The 19,331-nt window shown below is 37.4% G+C and overlaps 1 protein-coding gene across 2 annotated transcripts in view; it reads right to left on the minus strand.

Moving 5' to 3' along the window:
- Positions 1-19,331, minus strand: part of specc1 (sperm antigen with calponin homology and coiled-coil domains 1) — a 128,796-nt gene that overhangs the window by 95,132 nt on the left and 14,333 nt on the right. For both annotated transcript variants that reach the window (XM_051108956.1, XM_051108957.1), the window contains exons 2-3: positions 4,276-4,455; positions 1,623-1,758 (exon numbers count right to left, since the gene is read on the minus strand). In XM_051108956.1, coding sequence (XP_050964913.1) covers positions 1,623-1,758; positions 4,276-4,422 — 283 coding nt within the window. In that variant the 5' untranslated portion in view covers positions 4,423-4,455. The remainder of the gene's footprint in view (positions 1-1,622; positions 1,759-4,275; positions 4,456-19,331) is intronic.

Raw genomic sequence — 19,331 nt, forward strand, 5'->3', positions numbered from 1 at the left:
TTTCCATATGATCTTACACTAACTATAGGTTATGTGTAGGGATGGATTTTTTCCCCTAAAATTATACTTTTCCATACACTTTCATATAAATTGTCAGCTCCAAAGTAGTTACCTTTTCTCATGAGATCAGGTTGATGTTTCCAAGTGTAGTTTATTTTTACAGTGTGTTTCATTCTCTCATAGGGTATCTTATGAGCTTATGGCACAATTTGAGGATTTAGGTAAACTCTATAAATGAATGTAAAAAAAAAAATGTTTATTAGTATGATACCACTGATGATAATTCTATTTTTCATGTCCTCATTCACCTCACTGATCAAGCACATTAGCACCACCTTTGCCTACAGATAAAACAGCCAGCCGAGCATCACAAGAAGTACAAAGAATTCTGCTACACCCTGTCTCTGGTATTGTACCATAGAGCCAATCCTGCAGAAGTGATGCAGCCAGGCAACATTCCTGTTCAAACACAATGTCTAGCTTGCATCTTTTTTCCATGTGTGGGAATGTTGACGAAAAAGGAATTATTAATATCAGACTCCTTCAATCCTGTCCAACAAGTTAAATGTGCAATCTACAAAGGCACAATGCCTCACATTTCTCATTTTCACATTTCACAAATACAATCAAATTAGAAGCAAATTGAATATTTTTTATGGTTCTGTTTCCATCATCTAATACTGGAGGGTAAACCATGTTTTCCATATTATATCAGATTTGGATTCTGTTCAGTTCTGTTGAGAACACAAATCATCTATCTCATTCTTCTAGTCCAGTCAGTTCAAGTCCAAAGAGTGATCTTTTACACAAATACATAGTGAAATATTGAACTGCCATCACCCACATAGAACAGAGCCTGTCCAACTGATGCACTAAAAGCAAACTAATGAATTGCAGAACAGGAAATGAACCAAACGGCTCTTCATTATCGGAGAACAGAGTCCTGGTGCCCTCTAGAGGTGATCAGCTGCATTCACAAGAGCTGTGCAGTGATTGTATTCCAAGATATTAAAAGGATAGTTCCCTTAATATTTAATAGTTCCTACACAAAAATGAAAATTCTGTCATTATATACACATATCCATATTTTTTCAACCTGTATGATTTTCTTTCTTCTTCAAAAATATAATAAGTTACAGTTTGGCTACAAACCTTTGTAAAAATATATTTTCAGTCTATACCAAATACATAAATGATGAAAGAACTTAGATTTTTGGGTAAACGATCCCTTTAGGATTTTATGAAAATACTGAAGTGTCATATTGGTGTCTATCATCATGTTTGTCAAGTCTTCAGCAATACAGTATTTTAATACGTACAGTTACGGTCTGATTAAACATCAAACCCCAGAGCCACTTAAACAACACTTTTTTAATAATTTTTTCATATTTCTTATACTGGGAGAGTGCATCTATTGTGCGTAAATTTCATTATTGTGAAAAATGGACATTTTAAATATAAAGTACTCCATGCAACCAATACTTACCAGTTAAGAGATAAATTAAGGGGTTAAAAGCATTAGCACGAAGTCATTGCTGAGTAGTTTTATGACTGCACACTATTAGGAAATCTGTATGACCACATGAGTTTTATGAGATTGTGTGTACAATGTAAAATCCTACTTGAAGCGCTGCGTGGTCTGTTGTCTGAAAGCTCAGCGATGGCTCCTGTGGTGACGGTCTTCTTTATGCGGGACACAGCAGCCACTGAACCCTGAACAGGTTTAGCCAGAGCATCATCACTGCTTGCTCTTTTAATCTATGGACAAAAACATTAGCATTATCAGTGAATCAGTAATTTCTGATAACACTTAAAGGAGAAGTCCACTTCTAAAACAAAGATTCACATATAATGTACTCAACCCCTTGTCATCCAAGATGTTCATGTCTTTCTTTCTTCAGTTGTAAAGAAATTATGTTTTTTGAGGAAAACATTTCTGCATTTTTCTCCATATAATGGACTGATATGGTCCCCCGATTTTGAACTTCTAAAAGTCAGTTTAAATGCGGCTTCAAACGATCCCAAATGCAGTTGTAAATGATCCCAGCCGAGGAAGAAGTTTAGCCTTTCTCTCCCTGAACTCTGTGTATTCTGACTCAAGACAGTTAGAAAAACTCAGATTGTATTTTCTCCCTCAACTTCAAAAATCATTTTAAAATCATCCTACATCGCTGGAGAAGTTCTGACCCAGTTTTTGCAAAGTGAACATACAAAGGAGATCAAACAAAAAAGGTAAAACAAGGTAAAACAAAAAAGGAGAACATGAGATGGTTTTTCGACATACCCTAACGGTCATGAACCGGAACAAAAACAGCAGAGTAAGACAAGACGAGCATTTGGCATTAAAAAGTATATAAATTGTATTATTTTTATTAAAATAACCAATTGTTTCTCTAGATAAGACCCTTCTTCCTCGGCTGGGATCATTTACAACCGCATTTGGGATCGTTTGAAGCCGCATTTAAACTGCCTTTTAGAAGTTCAAAATCGGGGGAACATATCAGTCCATTATATGGGGAAAAATGCTGGCATGTTTTCCTCAAAAAACATAATTTCTTTACGACTGAAAAAAAAGAAAGACATGAACATCTTGAATGACAAGGGGATGAGTACATTATATGTGAGCCTTTGTTTTGGAAGTGGACTTCTCCTTTAACACTTTGTGAAATTAAATTACAAAAAAAAGTTTTGTGAATTTTAGTCCATGTCTGTTATCTCAGACAGCTCTATGCTTCTGAAAAGTTGATGAAATTATCTTTTAGCATCATTCTTGCACCTAAAATGAACAGCTCTTTTGTCTAAGAAAATTAATCGATATAGTATCTACTTCTGACCAGCAACAGCAATGGTAATGCAATGACAATCACTTGGGATCAGAATGACTAACACTAATGATTTTAGACTCAAAACACTTAATTTAGCCAGAAGGTTACAAGTTTGCAGCTCTGCCAAATATTGATAAATATGTAAAATACTGACATATTTCACTTATGAGGAGGATAAGGAATACAATGTAATTTTAATTGGTCCTATGTACCGTACATCTTTGGGCATCACATCTTGCAGTTTACACCACTTTTGTTCTGCATTCTGCTGTTTTATTAAGACAAGAACGTGTGCTGTGTCAGTGCCCCATTACTCCCACTGCTCATCCGTCCCACTGGCATAATACAGTTGAGGTCAAAAATTTACATCCCCCTCTCAGAATCATTAAAAATGTTAATTATTTTACCAAAATAAAAGCAATCATATAAAATGCATGTTATTGTTTATTTAGTACTGACCTTAGTATATTTTTTTAGATATTTCACATAAAATATGCTTACATTTAGTCCACAAGAGAAAATTATAGTTGAATTTATGAAAATGACCCAGTTCAAAAGTTTACATCCCCTTGTTTCCTAATACTGTGTTGTAACCTGAATGATCCACAACTGTGTTTTTTGTTTACTGATAGTTGTTCATGAGTCCCTTATTTGTCCTGAACAGTTAAACTGCCTGCTGTTCTTTAGAAAAATCCTTCAGGTCCCACAAATTCTTTGGTTTTCCAGAATTTCTGTGAATTTGAACCCTTTCCAACATTGACATGATTTTGAGATCTTGAGGACAACTGAGGGACTGATATGCAGCTATTATAGAAGGTTCAAATGCTACAGAAAGGGGGGTGAAAACTTTTTAAATTTAAAGATCACAGTAAATATAACTTATTTTGACTTCTGGGAAACATGTAAGTATCTTCTGTAGCCTCTGAAGGGCAGTACTAAATGAAAAAATAATATTTAGGCAAAATAAGAAAAAGGCACACATCTCCATTCTGTTCAAAAGTTTTCACCCCCGACTCTTAATGCATGGTGCTAACTTCTGAAGCATCAGCAAGCATTTGAACCTTCTGTAATAGTTGCTTATGAGTCCCTCAGTGTGAAAAGATGGATCTCAAAATCATACAGTCATTATTTGAAAGGGTTCAAATACACAAAAATACACAAAAAAATTTTTGTGGATCATTCAAGTAACAACAGAGTTAAGAACACAGTTTTAAGAATCAAGTGTATGTAAACTTTTGAACCTGGTCATTTTTATAAATTTCGACTATTATTTTCTCTTGTGGACTATATGTAAACATATTCTAAGTTAAATATATTACTCAGGTCAGTACTAAATAAACAATAACATGCATTTTTCATGATCCCTCTTATTTTGGTAAAATAATTAACATTTTTATTGATTCTGAAAAGGGGATGCAAACTTCTGACCTCAACTGTAGTTACAGCTCACCTTGCTAAGTCGCAGATCAGAGGCAATGGTGCTGGACGATCTAGAGGTTTTCATCCCAATGTTGCTGGAGTATGAGCTAGACAGCTTTGCACGCTCTGGGGCTCCCATCCTGGGCAGTGCCGCCTTGGCGGTGCCCCCTTTCAGCATGGTCTTCTCCGTTCACAACTCTCACTACTTGTCCTGCGGACAAAGCAAGAAAAGGAAGCAGAGGTTCAGAGTTAGATGGTTTTCAGATTATAGTACAGGAAATAGTTTAATCCTAATGGGATTGCTGTATACAAACACTTAAAACAATCTGAATTCAGCAGAATCAGAACACCCAAAATTAAAACACACACATTCTATGTATTGTTGCAGGTTTGTTTAATAAATATTTTGGCTTACTTCATAATAAAGCATTCATCTTTTAATACAAGTGTACCTAACCCAAACCAGACAAAAAAAAGGTATTATCTTAGGGTATCCATTAATTTGTATTTGTAATTAATGAAAGTTATTATAAAACTATGAAACTATTTTATTGTTAAATTACATGTCTGTAAGAATCTGTGCATCTGGGACTACTTGGTCAGTGATGTCAAGTTGGGATTAAAATTTCACAGTACCGCTTGGATCAAATCATAGTTTATTTATTTCCAGAATTCAAAGTAGTGCTCTTAAAATCATTTAGAATTTTGCAAGTTTTCCAGAAATCCAGAAAAATTAAAAGAAAAAAAAAGAGCAGCAATCTGCAAGAAATAACCTTCCAGGAAGATGCAGGATCATTCAACAGATAGCATCTTAAAGCAAGTGAAAACAGGGCAATTTAGAGAAAGAGAGATAAGGAAGAGAGAGAATGTGAAAGAGACACAACCCAAAGATAAACCTGAAGATGGTTCCTGTCATATTATTAAGTAATTTAGTAATCAAACGCCCCTATCAGACCCAACACCCTCAATGCAGAGTGTAGGTCTCACCCTAGAAGACCTCTAAAACTATTAATGCACACATACAGACTCAAACTGAATGCAGGAAGTATTAGTGAGCAAAACAGAGGTAATGTGAGAGGAGTGGACAGGTGGCCACTGACTGAAAGAGACATGAGTGCTCTTCAAAACAGAGAAGGGAAGAGGGTGAGGGTGCTAATGTATTTTGTAGAGAGCTGAGCATATACCCTTGTGGGTTGCTCTCATTGATTTGAATGATGGTGGGGTGCAAATGTACACAGGCCCAACCATTAACAACATCCCAAGAGATATGTAATGACAAATATATGAACAGCAGAACCTTATCAGTGAGAAATACTTCAGTTCACATCTTTCACCCTCTCTGTTCTTGTGTACCTATACACAAATAGCAATAAATTCCTTAATATTCAAGTAGAACTTGAACTATTCATCTTACTGTAGGGTGTAATGTATGACCTATGACTAATAAAATGAGTATCTGATCTCTGACTTCTCCCATCTTGGGGTGTTAGATCACTCAAAAATAAAAATTCTGTCATTAATCCAATCACGTCATTCCAAACCATAAGACCTTTATTCATCTTTGGAACACAAATTAACATATTTTTGATAAAATCTTAGAGCTCTCTGACCCTACATAGATGACCTACTGAAATGTTCAAATGGCCCAGAAAGGCAGTAAGGACATTGTTAAAATAGTCCATGTGACCACAGTGCTTCATCTGTATTGTTATGAAGCCACAAGAATACTTTTTGTGTGCAAAGAAAACAAAAATAATGACTTTATTCAACAATCCTGCTGGCGCAGGAGTTGCCGTTATTTTTGTTCTCTTTGTGCACAAAAAAAAAGTATTCATAACATCACAGTTGAACCACTGATGTCACAGACTATTTTAACAACCTTTCTCTCTTACTGATCATATTTCATACCTGCTGAGTTTACAGTTTTTAATGAATTTGACTGATAAACACCCTTAAGAAAATTAAGCATGGTTTTACTATAGTAAATATGTAGTAAAAAATATATAGTAGTTTTTTGTTTGTTTGTTTGTTTTTGCAGACTAACGTTTGGTTAACTAATATTTTACTACAAATACCATGGTTAAACTATGGTTAGTGTAGCAAAACCTGGATTAATTTGTGGTTACTATAGATCAGGGGTGGCAAACTCTGGTCGTGGAGAGCCGCAGCCCTACAGAGTTCAGCTCCAACCATAATTAAAACTTACCTGCCTGTAGCTTTCTAGTAACCCTTCAGACCTTGATTAGCTTGTTCAGGTGCGTTTGATTAGGGTTGAAGCAAAACTATGCAGGGCTGCGGCTCTCCAGGACCGACGTTCGCCACCCCTGCTATAGATGAACTACAATTGCAAATTTATGGTTTTATTTGTAGTTAAACCCAATTTTCTAAGAGCAGTATTGCTTGTGTGCATCAGTGCTCTTATTCCACTGTTTAAAATGGCTGAATGAATGTGCAGTAACTGCTTTAAAGAAATGTAACATTTAATTAAACATTTAATTAATTTTAAACATTAACACATTGACAGTGTGACTACTTTGAACATTCATATTTTGGCATTGCATGCAGTGAATGATTGTGAATGAAAAAAAAACAGAATAGTAACTAACCTATTGGATACAGATAAATAAAGGTTCATTCTGATCTAAATTATCAGATCTCACACACTGTAGTGTTGCAAATTACTAGTTTAGAGCAACAGTTTTCAATCCTGGTCCTGGGGGACCCCTGCTCTGCATATTTTGCATGTCTCCCTTATTTAACACACCTGATTGAGATCATCAGTTCATTAGTTCAGTTCATGGGTCTCTCTCCTAATAAACTGATGATCTCAATCAGGTGTGTTAAATAAGGGAGACATGCAAAATGTGCAGAGCAGGAGTCCCCCAGGACTGGAATTGAGAACCACTGGTTTAGAGCACTGACACTCTGTGTCATACAATTAGGACTGCCCTTGACTAAAGATTTTTCTGGTCAAAGTAATCGTTCTTTTCAAGCATTACTCAACTATTAGTCTCACGTTTACTAATAAAACACATAAATCATAATAATGAGTCATTATCGTCTCATCTCCACAGCAGTGATGCGCTTGCATGAAAGTTTCATACGGATAGCATGATCTGAGAATATTTGTTTTCTATTTGAATTGGTTCATTTGAACACAGACATTTCACGCTCTATAGATATTTTTTTTATTTCTGTAAGGCAAGTATACACAGAGTTTCAAAGTTTCACACTCAAGTTCACAGAGACTGAGACGGTAGAAAGCGCACCGTGTTTGCTTTATTTTACAAAAGCGCAACGTTTCGTTGTTATTCTAAGTGCACACAAATAAACGTTTTGGAAAATAAAAGTCTTTACAGATTCGAAAGATGCATAACTTATCTGTATGACCAAAAATGACAGAGTATTTTAAGAGCAAGTGACCACATCAGCGTCTCCATCTGTCCTGCAGTGAGTGCGCTACTATTCAGCTTCCACACTCCGCACAGACACTTCAATAGTGCACATTTTTCTAGGTTAACATTAGATTGAGCTGTCATGTAAAGCTGCTGCTACTCACATATTTCAGATGAAAAGCCATATTTGAGGTCGATGAATGATAGGTGAGCATTTGGATATCCTGCCCGTACTATATTACCACATAGACCAGCTGTTAACGATTTATTTGTCACGAACTGCGTGACTTCACCACTTCCTGTGAATTTTTTTCTGCAGCTAAGCAGCTAATAAAATTTTGGTCAACGAAGCTTCTTATCATCAACTAACGGTTAGTGGACTATTAGTGGACTATTAGGGGACAGCCCTCCATACAATCACATATGTTTCCCAGCCACTGCTTTCTCAGATCATCTTAGGTTGGATTTAAACTTCAAGTTCCATTGAGTTTGGAAAATTCTGTACACAGTAATCATCAGAATATCTCTTTTCTCGTCTCTAAAAATGTAACATTTTAATAGGCATTCAAGTCAACCAGATGATTACAGCACATTGAAAATAAACATAACCGGAAATAACTGAGTTGTATTATGTCAACGGAACAAGGCTTAGTAAAAGTAGTCCATTGAGGGAAAAAAAAAACAGTTTAGACTGTGGCCCCTGTAAGTGGTTGTCAGCTGGTAGGTTTATGATTGAAAAAAAATGGGTCTCAGGTCAAAACATTGTCAAGTTGGTTTATCATTTTTGATTTTCCTAAAATGAGTGATTATCTTTATGTGAATACCACCAGTGTTGTATTTTTATTGTACTTATTTTCTACCACAGCAGTAATCTTTGTATTATGGACAATAGTGCTCATCAGCAGCGAAAAAAATTCTGAAAGCCAACCACTCCAATTCAACCACATGTAAAACTGCACACTGACATGCACACTGACTGCTGTTGGCAAGAAAACAGTAAATATATGGTGGGTGGGTGTAATTAGAGGAAGCCTGTGAATGCTTATCTGATTACAGCACATTATGCAGACTGTTTGAAGGAACGGTCATATGACGGAAGTTCCCAACAGTCCCCTCTGAAGATCACACAACAAAGAGAGAGCACACAAGGATACTGTGATAGGAACCTTTAGAGTGACAAATGTAAAAGCCATTATTTAAAATGAAAAATTAAATAAAGAGTTTATTCGTTTAACATTCGTTTAACCCATGACAATCCACATCTCAGTAGGTTGCAGGCCCACAGCGCCAAAAACCCTACATAAAAAGCCACCTTAAAATAGAGCGTCATTTCAAATCTCACTGCCATTTCTTCAGGTCAAAATGTTAATGTTGCAATAGTTATGTGTTGCATATTTGTATCTCTTTGTATTGCAGCCAAAATGTCAGCCTTAGGGACTCAAGGGAATTTAAGGTTTATCCTTGCTGTTAATAGCCTACAAAAACTACATCAGCAAATTGCAGCGCAGGAGAGGTTAGCACGCTTCGCTCTAATAGCTTTCAAGCAGACCGTGACATTGGCACAGAGCATGTACAGTTATCTGAAGATAACCTTCACTTTGCCTATAAAAAAAAACAGGTCGGTCGCTCATGATGCTGTCCCATATAAAGCGACCTAAATTGAAATCTACTGTCCCCAAAGCAAGGAAGCAAAATGTAAACTAATAAGTGCAGGATTTAAAAATTAATATAGCAGGTAAGTCATACATTTAACACGCCATTATATATTTTTAATCTGTTCAATAAGGATCAAAGTGCTCTCCATATACTGCACATTCATGGTAATCAAACTGAAATATAATCAAATCAATTCATGAAATCTGTGTCAATATCCTGGACTATTGGGCAATATTACAAAAGAAAACTACAGCCTCTATGGTTGCAGCACAGCTATAAAAGGATAAGAAATATTGGTCAGCAAGGCATCCTAGTCTAGAAAACCATTCTGGGAATTTCCTAAACTAATGACCTGAAAAACATGAGCAATTTACCATGGTCTAAATCCTGAACTTTTCTTTTAATTCCATATCTATTTTCTTCTATTTACTTGCATATTTAGGACAAATACCTGGGACAAATACCATTCCATTTAAAACCTGCCTCTGTCCATCTTAGAAACAAACTATTCTTCTAACCAAGACAGATAAAAACTCTTAATGACTAAGCACTAAACCTGACTATAGCGATTCTGAAGTCACAAGAATGCAGATAATCAGATGACCTTCAGGGACTTCTCTATTTACAGCCATCATCAATGAAATGTCACCTTGCTATGGGTAAAATGGTTAGGCTAAAAATAGAGGTCTTTTACTAACATGACTTTGTTAGTTCCTGCTGATATAATATCTCAATATTTCTAGTATTTTGTCAGTACCAATAATTAGACTATATTTTGCTGAGTGTGTTTTTGTGCTGGCAGTTTGGCTGGTTTAGGCCTGTCGTGGACAGCTAACTCCTGAAGATCTTCACTGACAGAGATAAACTGCTCTATTAAAGGCTGGAACACACTACATAATGTCAGGATCCCAGACCTGTTCTGTCTAGTTTTTCCACTGTGTCTGTTGCTGTTCTGTATTTGGTCATGTTCCTGTCTTCAATTAGTCTAATTAGTTATCCTGTGCACCTGTGTTCCCAATTACTTCATGTACTGTATTTAAGTCCTAGTCGGTGTGTTCCTCCTCTGTTGGGTCTACATGTTATGTTTGTTTGCTTCTCCAAGTTCCTGTTGTGGATTTATCCTGTTGTGTTGCTAACCTTAAAGACTTACTCTGTGTCTTCTGCGTCCTTCCAGCAGTGAAACTGTGAAAGAAGACCTGACCAAAAACAGTTACCTCCATGTTTATTCCTCCGTTTTTGCTTCCTGTTTTTTGCACAGTTTTCTTGTTTCCGTTGTGTCTCCTGTGTTTTTGATGGTGGTGCCGATGATGGAGAGCCAGAGCCGGCCGTGACAGAGCCGAGGATGGCCATGGTGCCAGAGCTGCATAAGCCATCAGACCAGGTGTGTGACCCAGCTACAACGCCAGCCATGAGGGAGTATGCCGAGGCGAGTGTTATTGCAGAGAGGAGCTCCGCCCACTGCAACATGGCTGAAGGTGAGCTGGTTGAAAATTTGGGACTGTTTGAGGCTGAGGTGGTATTTGACAGGGACCTTATTGATTTGTGGGCTGACCTGTCCCCTCTCCTCTCCTCCCTCGTCCTTCAGAGCCCTCTGTCACCCCTGTTCCCACGTCCTGCCCAGAGAGTGTTCTGGTTTCCACATAATGCCTAGAGGGGGCTCCCGTTCCTGAGTTTAACCCAAAGAATGACTCTGTTTCTAAGGGCATCCCTGAGAGCCCAGAGGCTCACAAATGCTCGCCCTACCACCAGATCCTGCCTCCTCCTCCGCTGTCGTCTGGCAGCCCCTCTGCTCACCCTCAGCCCTCCAACTGGGCTCGCCGCGGATCAGCCAGTCTCCATCGGTATTAGGGATGGCGAAAACTAAAAAATTTCTTGACCGACCACCGAGCCTCATTAGCCGGTTGAAACCGGTTAACCGATTAGTTTAAAATATGGTACGCTATTTGAAATAACAGCCATTTCGAGCCGCGCCTGCAATTTCGCAACTCTGTCGCATCTCTCTGCCGCTCTGCCTCCCGCACACACACACACACACTGCCACTCACGTCACTTTTTTAAAATCCCCTACAGCGCGAAACATGAGTCCTGCAAACGCGGTGCCGAAGAGCTTGTTGTATGTAATCGTAGGACAAATGGCTCCTTAGTTTCAAATGGTTTGGGTACAAGGTGATCGCTTTGAAAATAAAGGCGTTTGTCTAGGTTAGAAGCTCATTTGAAACATTGCCACGGCTCATTTAAGAAAATGACAGCTCCGAAGAGACGCCGCACTAACCTCGAGTGTTTTAGCCTGTTGCCTTTACTTTTCGCAAACCTTGTGAGCACGCGTACCCAAACGCTGTGACCTCGCGCCAAATGTTTTTATTGGTTTATTAAGTACAAACAGGCGAGTTATGAAAAATTGAGTGTGAGGGATAATTTGTTCACTTAACACAAAAAGATGAGGAATGAGATGGCTAACTGTAGTAGCGTATAGTTCACTGTCTATAATAGCCTAATTTAGATATCACTTTTTTTTTTAACCGACTACCGACAACTTTGACCGGTTAACGTTGATACGGTCAACCACCGGTCAAACAGTCATCGGTTAACATCCCTAATCGGTATTACGGCTGTCTCCGCCTCCAGCCTTAGAGTCCAGGACTCCGCCTCGGCCCAGCAACCCAGCGGCTCTACCATGGCTCCTAGCTTTCTCCTCTCTGCCGTGGCTCCAACAGGCTCCCTCGTCCCTCCAGGCTCCGCCTTGGTCTAGCGTCAACCATCCTGCGCCATTTCTCCAGCTTAACCTTGGTCCTCTGTCGCTCTGGCTCCACCACGGCCTCCCAGATCCATGGCTCCGCATCAGTCACCGGAGCCACTTGTTCCATTTCGACCCTCCGGATCCTCCTCGTCAGCCTTGCTCATCGGCTCTCCATCTCCACCTTGGGTTCCTCCGCCACCTGCTCCACCACCATCGGTCGGCCTCCTGAAGTCGTCAGCCCTTCCTCCTCCATGGTATCCCCCTCTGTCGGCTCCACCGTGGGCCATCATCATGGCTATGGCCTGGGTCTCGCGTGGCTCCTCCTGCCCCAAGTCCCTCCTGTTGTCCCGAGTATCCGTCCTCCTCCCCACTCATGCCTCCCTCTGTTGTTGTTTCCACGGCAAAAAAATGTTTGATATCCTCTGGCTGGATGGAATCAAAGTCTGTAGCTAAAAAAATCAGAGTCTATGACCATCATACACTACACAATCTTCTATGAAAACTGTCGACTCAAATCTGCAGACTGGCTCTGACTTTCGCCAACTAGTGACAACTTCTCCAGACTGTAAATCAGCGGAAAAATGGGGCAAAAATAATGTAGTGTATTCCAGGCTTAAGGGGTGATATCTGTCCCCTTTGTATCAAACGTGCCATTTAGGTGCATTAATACCACGATTTTAATTAAAATCAATTCAAATCTCTCCATGTTCTGCTTTTGAAGAAATATTGCACTATCGTGCTACAGCACGCATTCTGTCAATTGCAGTTCTGGCGCCTCCGTCTCAATATACTGTACAACGTGACATACATTCACATCAAATGTTAACTCAGCAGTAGAGTTACACTCATAGGACACTGCACTTATTTGCACAAAAATACATTATTTGCATGTGCTTTATAGCCTTGCAGGTTAAACATTTAATTTGTGTGCTGTTCTAACATAGGCTTTTTCTAAGTGTGTAGACATGAAGCTTGTGCACACTAAAAAGCCTTTAAAACAGCGCCTGATTACTGGACTAGCTTATCTTTTGCCTCTGATAGCGCTAATGCTGTTAAAAACACACAAGGTTTACATATAAACACAGCTGGTTATGTTGAAAGTGAAAGTAAACAGTTGAGAGAAAAACAGATGCATGCCTGTATATTAGATGTGCGCAGTTCTTAAAGCGACAGTACTACACATGCTGCCGCTTGCAATTTTTCACCCCAAAAATTAAAAAATGCTGACACTATTAATTGTTAAATATAAAAGTTACTTTCAAGAATGTGGGTTACTGTCACTGCTTTTGATTGATGAACTTTTATATAGTTGCATTAATAACAATCAGTGCAGTGAAGTGTATAGTGTTTTATTTTTATATTTATTCATTCAATTTCATGAAATATTAATCGTTTGACAGCCCTAGTATATATAAAGACACACACATACAGTATATATTTAGAAAATATTTACATGTATATACTTATATTCATATAATTTATATTATATATAAAGATATTTAATATATAAACAACATTTTAATTAAATATGCATGTGTGTATTTATATATAATATAACATAACATAATATAATATATAATAAATATACACAGTGCATACACACATATATCATGTACACAAAAACTTTTTCATTTTGGATGCGATTAATCGCGATTAATCATTGCCAAGCACTAAATATTATTAATATTAAATTCTTGTTTATTAAACTGTTTTATAAAATGAATAGCACATTTGCAGTTGTGATGTTTAGAAAAAAACAGCCTTCTTGCTCCTGTGATATTGCTTAACTATATCATATGATATCAACTTATTCTAACTTTATTCAAATAGGCTACATCACGCAGTGCAAACATGGACTCTCGAGGTGTGTTTTTGCAAAGTCAGTGACATATTCAATGTCAGTTTTCACATCGTTAAAATAACAATTACGATATTACTGTAGATGAGTAATCCCAAATCCCTACTGACAGGCATTCAAAAGTAGTCATGTACTTTCAGCATTTGCCATTTAGATGGATGGTAATGCTAATGAATAACTCCAGTAACTGTAGTCTCTTGAAAAATCAGGGAGAAGACCTATTTAGGGAAAAATTTCTTCCTCAACCTATCAGCATGCTAAATGCTAAATTTAGGATCAGGTTAGGGTGTTTTTATTATTAACAAATGAATTCCTCCTACTTGCAATGTGAGGATGATGATGCAGTATAACCAACTTCCTGTTAGTGAGAGAGAGAGGAAGAGAGAGAGGAAACTCATAATGACTCAAGAGTTCTCAGTTTTAGCTGTTAATGACGCATGGACTCAAGCCACAATACTGAAGAGCTAACAAATTTTGCAATGGCCACTGCTAATTTCAGAAAAGACAACATGCTCCTTCCATTTCAACAAGAAAAAAACCTTCTGCATATACATTTTCTTTTCAGATGAGGGTGAGGCAGACCCAAATCCTTCTGGTTTGAGCTTCAGTCTCATGTGCTGCATGTTATCGCTGTGAAACCGGTTTGAGAGGATGTAGAAGCTAAATATCAGCCAGCTTCATCACATCCTCTCAACATTTTTCTGGTCTCAGCTCGAGTCCGAAAATAAATCAACAGCATTTCAACAAAAGGGGATATGAAAAAGGTGGCCCAAAAGTCCAGATTAGTTCCTTTAATGCAGCATGTGAAAACATGAAACTAAGAACAGGGAACTTGAGGTATCCAACCTAAAATGAAAGCTGTTTGCACAAGTAATTGGCCTCTGCTCTCTCAAACATAACCACATACACACACCCACCCACAAATATGTAAGTGCTCCCATTATAGCACTAGTACCAGTAGCTATACTATGTTAAAAGGAAAACACAGACATTGACAGGGATGAGAGATGAATGAGAGGGGAGAAATAGAGAAGATAAAAAGATTTAAGAGTTGTCAAGAAGATTAAAATGAAAAAAAGCCATCAGTAGTGTTTTTAAACAGTCACGGTAAAGCATAAGCCCCACTGGTACAGCATTTACTTACAGACTGAAGTCTATTAACAGTGTGTCACAAGGGTATCAAACCATTCCCAGAGTCCCAGCTAAATCACAGTAAGCAGCTTTTAGCATCTGTGACGCTATTGTTGTTCCTCATATGTAAGTGACTACTGACTGTATCCACAATCACTGTGTTGTGTTGTGTTGTAACCTGCTGAAAAAGCTCCTTTTAAGAAGTGGATAGATCGATTGGCTGTGACTGGACGAATTCCGGTTTTAACTACAGTGATCTGTTGTCAGACAATAAAATACATTTTAATCTAACTGCTAGAAATTAATATGACAAAAAATGTTTGTTTGAGTAGCCCAATATTACAACATTACAACATTAGAAACTGATAAAGCTACACAGACATTAGGACAAATGACAGTTGTAATAAACCAACCATAGCTTATACTATATTTTGCAGCACTGCTAATAAAATTTGTACATGCTTCATGTTTTGAGATCTTCAGCATGACTAAGACTGAAAGAACTAAAATGTGAGCACAGTTGTTTCGGGAATAACCTGGCTTAAAGTTTGGACAACCTGACAGAGCTCCTCTGTGTGAGTGTATGGAATCTGTGAGTGTCGGGAGAAGAGTGCCGTGACAAGGCTTTCCAATCCTTTCTTCATTTATAGACATTTTTCTTTTCGTGGTTGGCCACTCATAAGCCATGACTGATGCCAAGACTGTAAAGCAAAGGGGTAGAGACAGTAATAAGGGTGGAAGAAAAGAAAGAGAGCTAGAGAAACAGGGACTTTCAAACTGTATTAAAGACTGTCTTTGTGTCATTGTTTTAGTTTCAAAGTGAAAAGGCAGCAGTCTGCGGTCATCAGTAAAATTGAAGCTAACAGTGGCCACGTCTCAGCGTCTATCTTTCAAGACTTTGCTAATGAGGGAGACGTTTAAAGAGAGCTTTATGAGCCACCAATTGCTGTTTTACACCCAAGGAAGAGATTTCAAAAATGATTAAGGCCAGATCCTGCATACTTGCATCCCAGTATCAAGTGAGGGAAACGAACTCAGCTTTTAAATGGTATCAGACAGGCCACAGCAGGATATTGTGGCAATGCCTTCTAAACAGCCTGCATACGGTTAGGAAATTAAGGAGAGTGGGGGAAAATTGCTCTAATCAGTCAAGATTGAGCCACACTCAAGTATAAATCAAGAAAGACATTTGGCTGGGATCACTGTAGGTAAACCAAATGTGGATAAACTTCTCACAAGCAAGATTCATTCAAGACTTAGGTCATATTATGGGTGGGTGATTTTTTTTTACTTTACTGATTAATTCCAATACGTGTTTTGCCACAATTTTTTTTTATGAATCATGCTTTTGAAGAAAAATATATATACTCGCACCTATTTCATCCAAGATGTTTATGTCTTTCTTTCTTCAGTCGAATAGAGATTAAAGTTTTTGAGGAAAACATTCCATGACTTTTCTTCATATAGTGGACTTTAATGGGGATCAACGGGTTGAAGGTCCAAATTGCAGTTTTTTAATGCAGATTGACAGGTCAGGAATAAAGGTCTTATCTAGGGCAGCGATTGGTCATTTTCTAAAAATATATATATATATATATATAGAGATATATATACTTTTTAACCACAAATGCTTGTCTTGCACTAGCTCGAGTTCATGCATTACCTAATCAGGTTGGAAAGGTCATGTAGGCAAAAGTACCTCCCCAGTGTTTACAAAGCGAATGTGCAAAGAAAGTCGAATGCCCTTTACAAAAAAAGCTAAAACAATGTTGGACAATTCTGAAGCTGGTGGAGAAAATGAGATTTCTGCCCAGCCCTACCTTTTCGAAGCGAAATACACAGATGAAGAACTAATCGCATGTGACTTTTCAACATAATTACAAAATGCGTTAAGGCGCACTTGCGCATCGCAGAGCTAGTGCAAGATAGACCATATTTGTGGTTAAAAAACTATAAAAAAAATATATATATATATTTTTTTAGAAAATGAGCGCTCAGTCGCGTAGTGGAAAGTCACCACAAGTCCGAGGGGTGGTTGGGGGGGGCGGCTGTTATGTCACAATATTGGAATTTTTTCTTTTTAAACAATGAAGGCAAGGTCTTAATCTCTTGACTACACAAGAAACCCTATTTGGACAGGACTAGTTTTACAGGGGGTCGTTAGGGAAATTTATGTTTCACAGACGTACTTTGCGATTTTAATCCCGTCTGAATCTGCCACCTCTGTGTTTTTCTCACACAACCTCTATAATAATTCCAGAGCAAATTACCTACTGTTTTTCGGCAAAGAAATAAAAAATAACAATAATAAAATCAAGAGTCAGATTACGCAAACTGTTAGGACTGGTTACTGTAATATCAGCATCAGGTAAGATTACTCACATTCATTTCTGCACTCAATTACATAATGTTTTAGTAGCCATATTTATTTAACATAGTATCTGTAGTAAAAGTGTTGTTTAACTATGGTAATCAATCCGAATGACTATACGCAATGCACGCATACAGAGCACGTGATCTCTGCAACGCCCAGATGTACAAAACATACCCTCCCACATCTGTAATAAACACTGACATGCTAGCCTGGGACATGAAAATCACAGACGTCAAGTGATAAGAATTAAAACTTAAACGTAGTTTAGAAACTAGTCCCATCCGAATAGGGCGAAAGACAAATCTACTTTAACATATGCTGATAACAATATATAACTGTCTTATTCCCTTAATATTTTTCTTGTGGCCCTATAGTGAAAAACATGAGAAGAAACGTATTACACATTAAACAGGTTGTTTTTAAAAATCAGAACATGAATTACAGCTGCTCTTAATTTTCACTGATGACCATGGTGTTAAGAATTTTAATTATAGGGCTATAATTCATTCTTTAAATTAATAGACCTGTTTTAAAAAACTTTTTAAAAACATTTTCAATGAGAACTAAGTTAATAGCCAAATCTTTTATTATTCTCACAACGCGTCATGCGGTGATGCTATATTAAACTGTTGCGGGGCAAATTATTTGTAATTTATTAATAAAACTAACCTAATAATTATAATAGGCCTTTTAATAATAAGAATGTAACAGAAAGAAAGAAATGAACATCTTGGATGACATGGAGGTGAGTAAATTATCAGGAAATATTCATTCTGAAGGTGAAATAATCCTTTAACTTGAGCTCTGTATTTTTTAGTACACCATTTCATGTGTGAGACACTGCAAAAGAAGCAAGACACCAGAAGAACAACAATCAAATGCTCATCAAGCGCATGTTTACATAGAAAAAACAATGAAAAAGAAGTGCAGTAAAATGCACTTGTAAAGAACTACTACTGTATGTCTGATATCATGTTTGCATGATGGTGACAGACTGAAATGTTCTGTTATTTTCTTTGCTCTTAAAAAACATTTAAAGCTAATAGTAGCCTAAGACTGAATGTCTACATTTTAAAACATTTAGCATTTTTCCTATTTTATATTATTTCTGAACATGTTTAAGACATGTTTGTACAATATTTGTACATGCATCTTTTCAGCAAAAATATTTAACAAGTGAATTTGTTTGACATTTACATCATGTTGAGCACTTCATGTGTGGTGGACTTGGAATAGAACTTTCTTTAACCAGATGGCTCTGCAAGTTTTTAGTAAAGAGAATGTTACTTAAATCACATTGTAATTATGTGTTTAAGCTGACTAGTTAAAAAAAAAAAAAAATCATAGGTCAAGATTTATGTCCTTTTATTGTTTTGTAGGGCTAAATGCCATAAAATGTATAACCAGGCTCATTGCAGCAGTCAGCTCCTTCCTTTTACCACAAACTCTGTAAATAGATGCAGTGAGCAATAACATGCTAAACTAGCAGAACATAGTGTAACAGTGTTAATAATGCAGAGGAGTGGGTTAGGCCTACAGCCAATACAGACAGTCTCACTGATATCACCACCTGTTCTGTGATGGGAAGAGAAATTCAGACAGAAAGTGAGTTTGTGGGCCACAGCTGACTGAATCGCTCTTTTCTAAATTTGTCAGTAGAGGAATTAACAGGATATGGGAATGATCTCAATTATTGATAGCAACTTCAATTACATAATCTTGAAAAGTGCAGACTAAAACATCTGATTTATGTCTACTACTGTTGTTTCAAAGGTTTCTGTTTACAATGTGTGTGTTTTTTTGCAAAGGTAAACTGTAAACATGCAAAACCATGTCAGATGTATATATCAGTGCAATAGTGAATAAGTCTGTATCGGTAATAAATTATTACTTTTTTGTTGAGATTTTTGTTTGTAAAAGGGCTGGACTAGCAGGA

This window comes from Labeo rohita, chromosome 5, assembly GCF_022985175.1.
Source record: "Labeo rohita strain BAU-BD-2019 chromosome 5, IGBB_LRoh.1.0, whole genome shotgun sequence".
In the NCBI taxonomy this organism is placed as follows: Eukaryota; Metazoa; Chordata; class Actinopteri; order Cypriniformes; family Cyprinidae; genus Labeo; species Labeo rohita.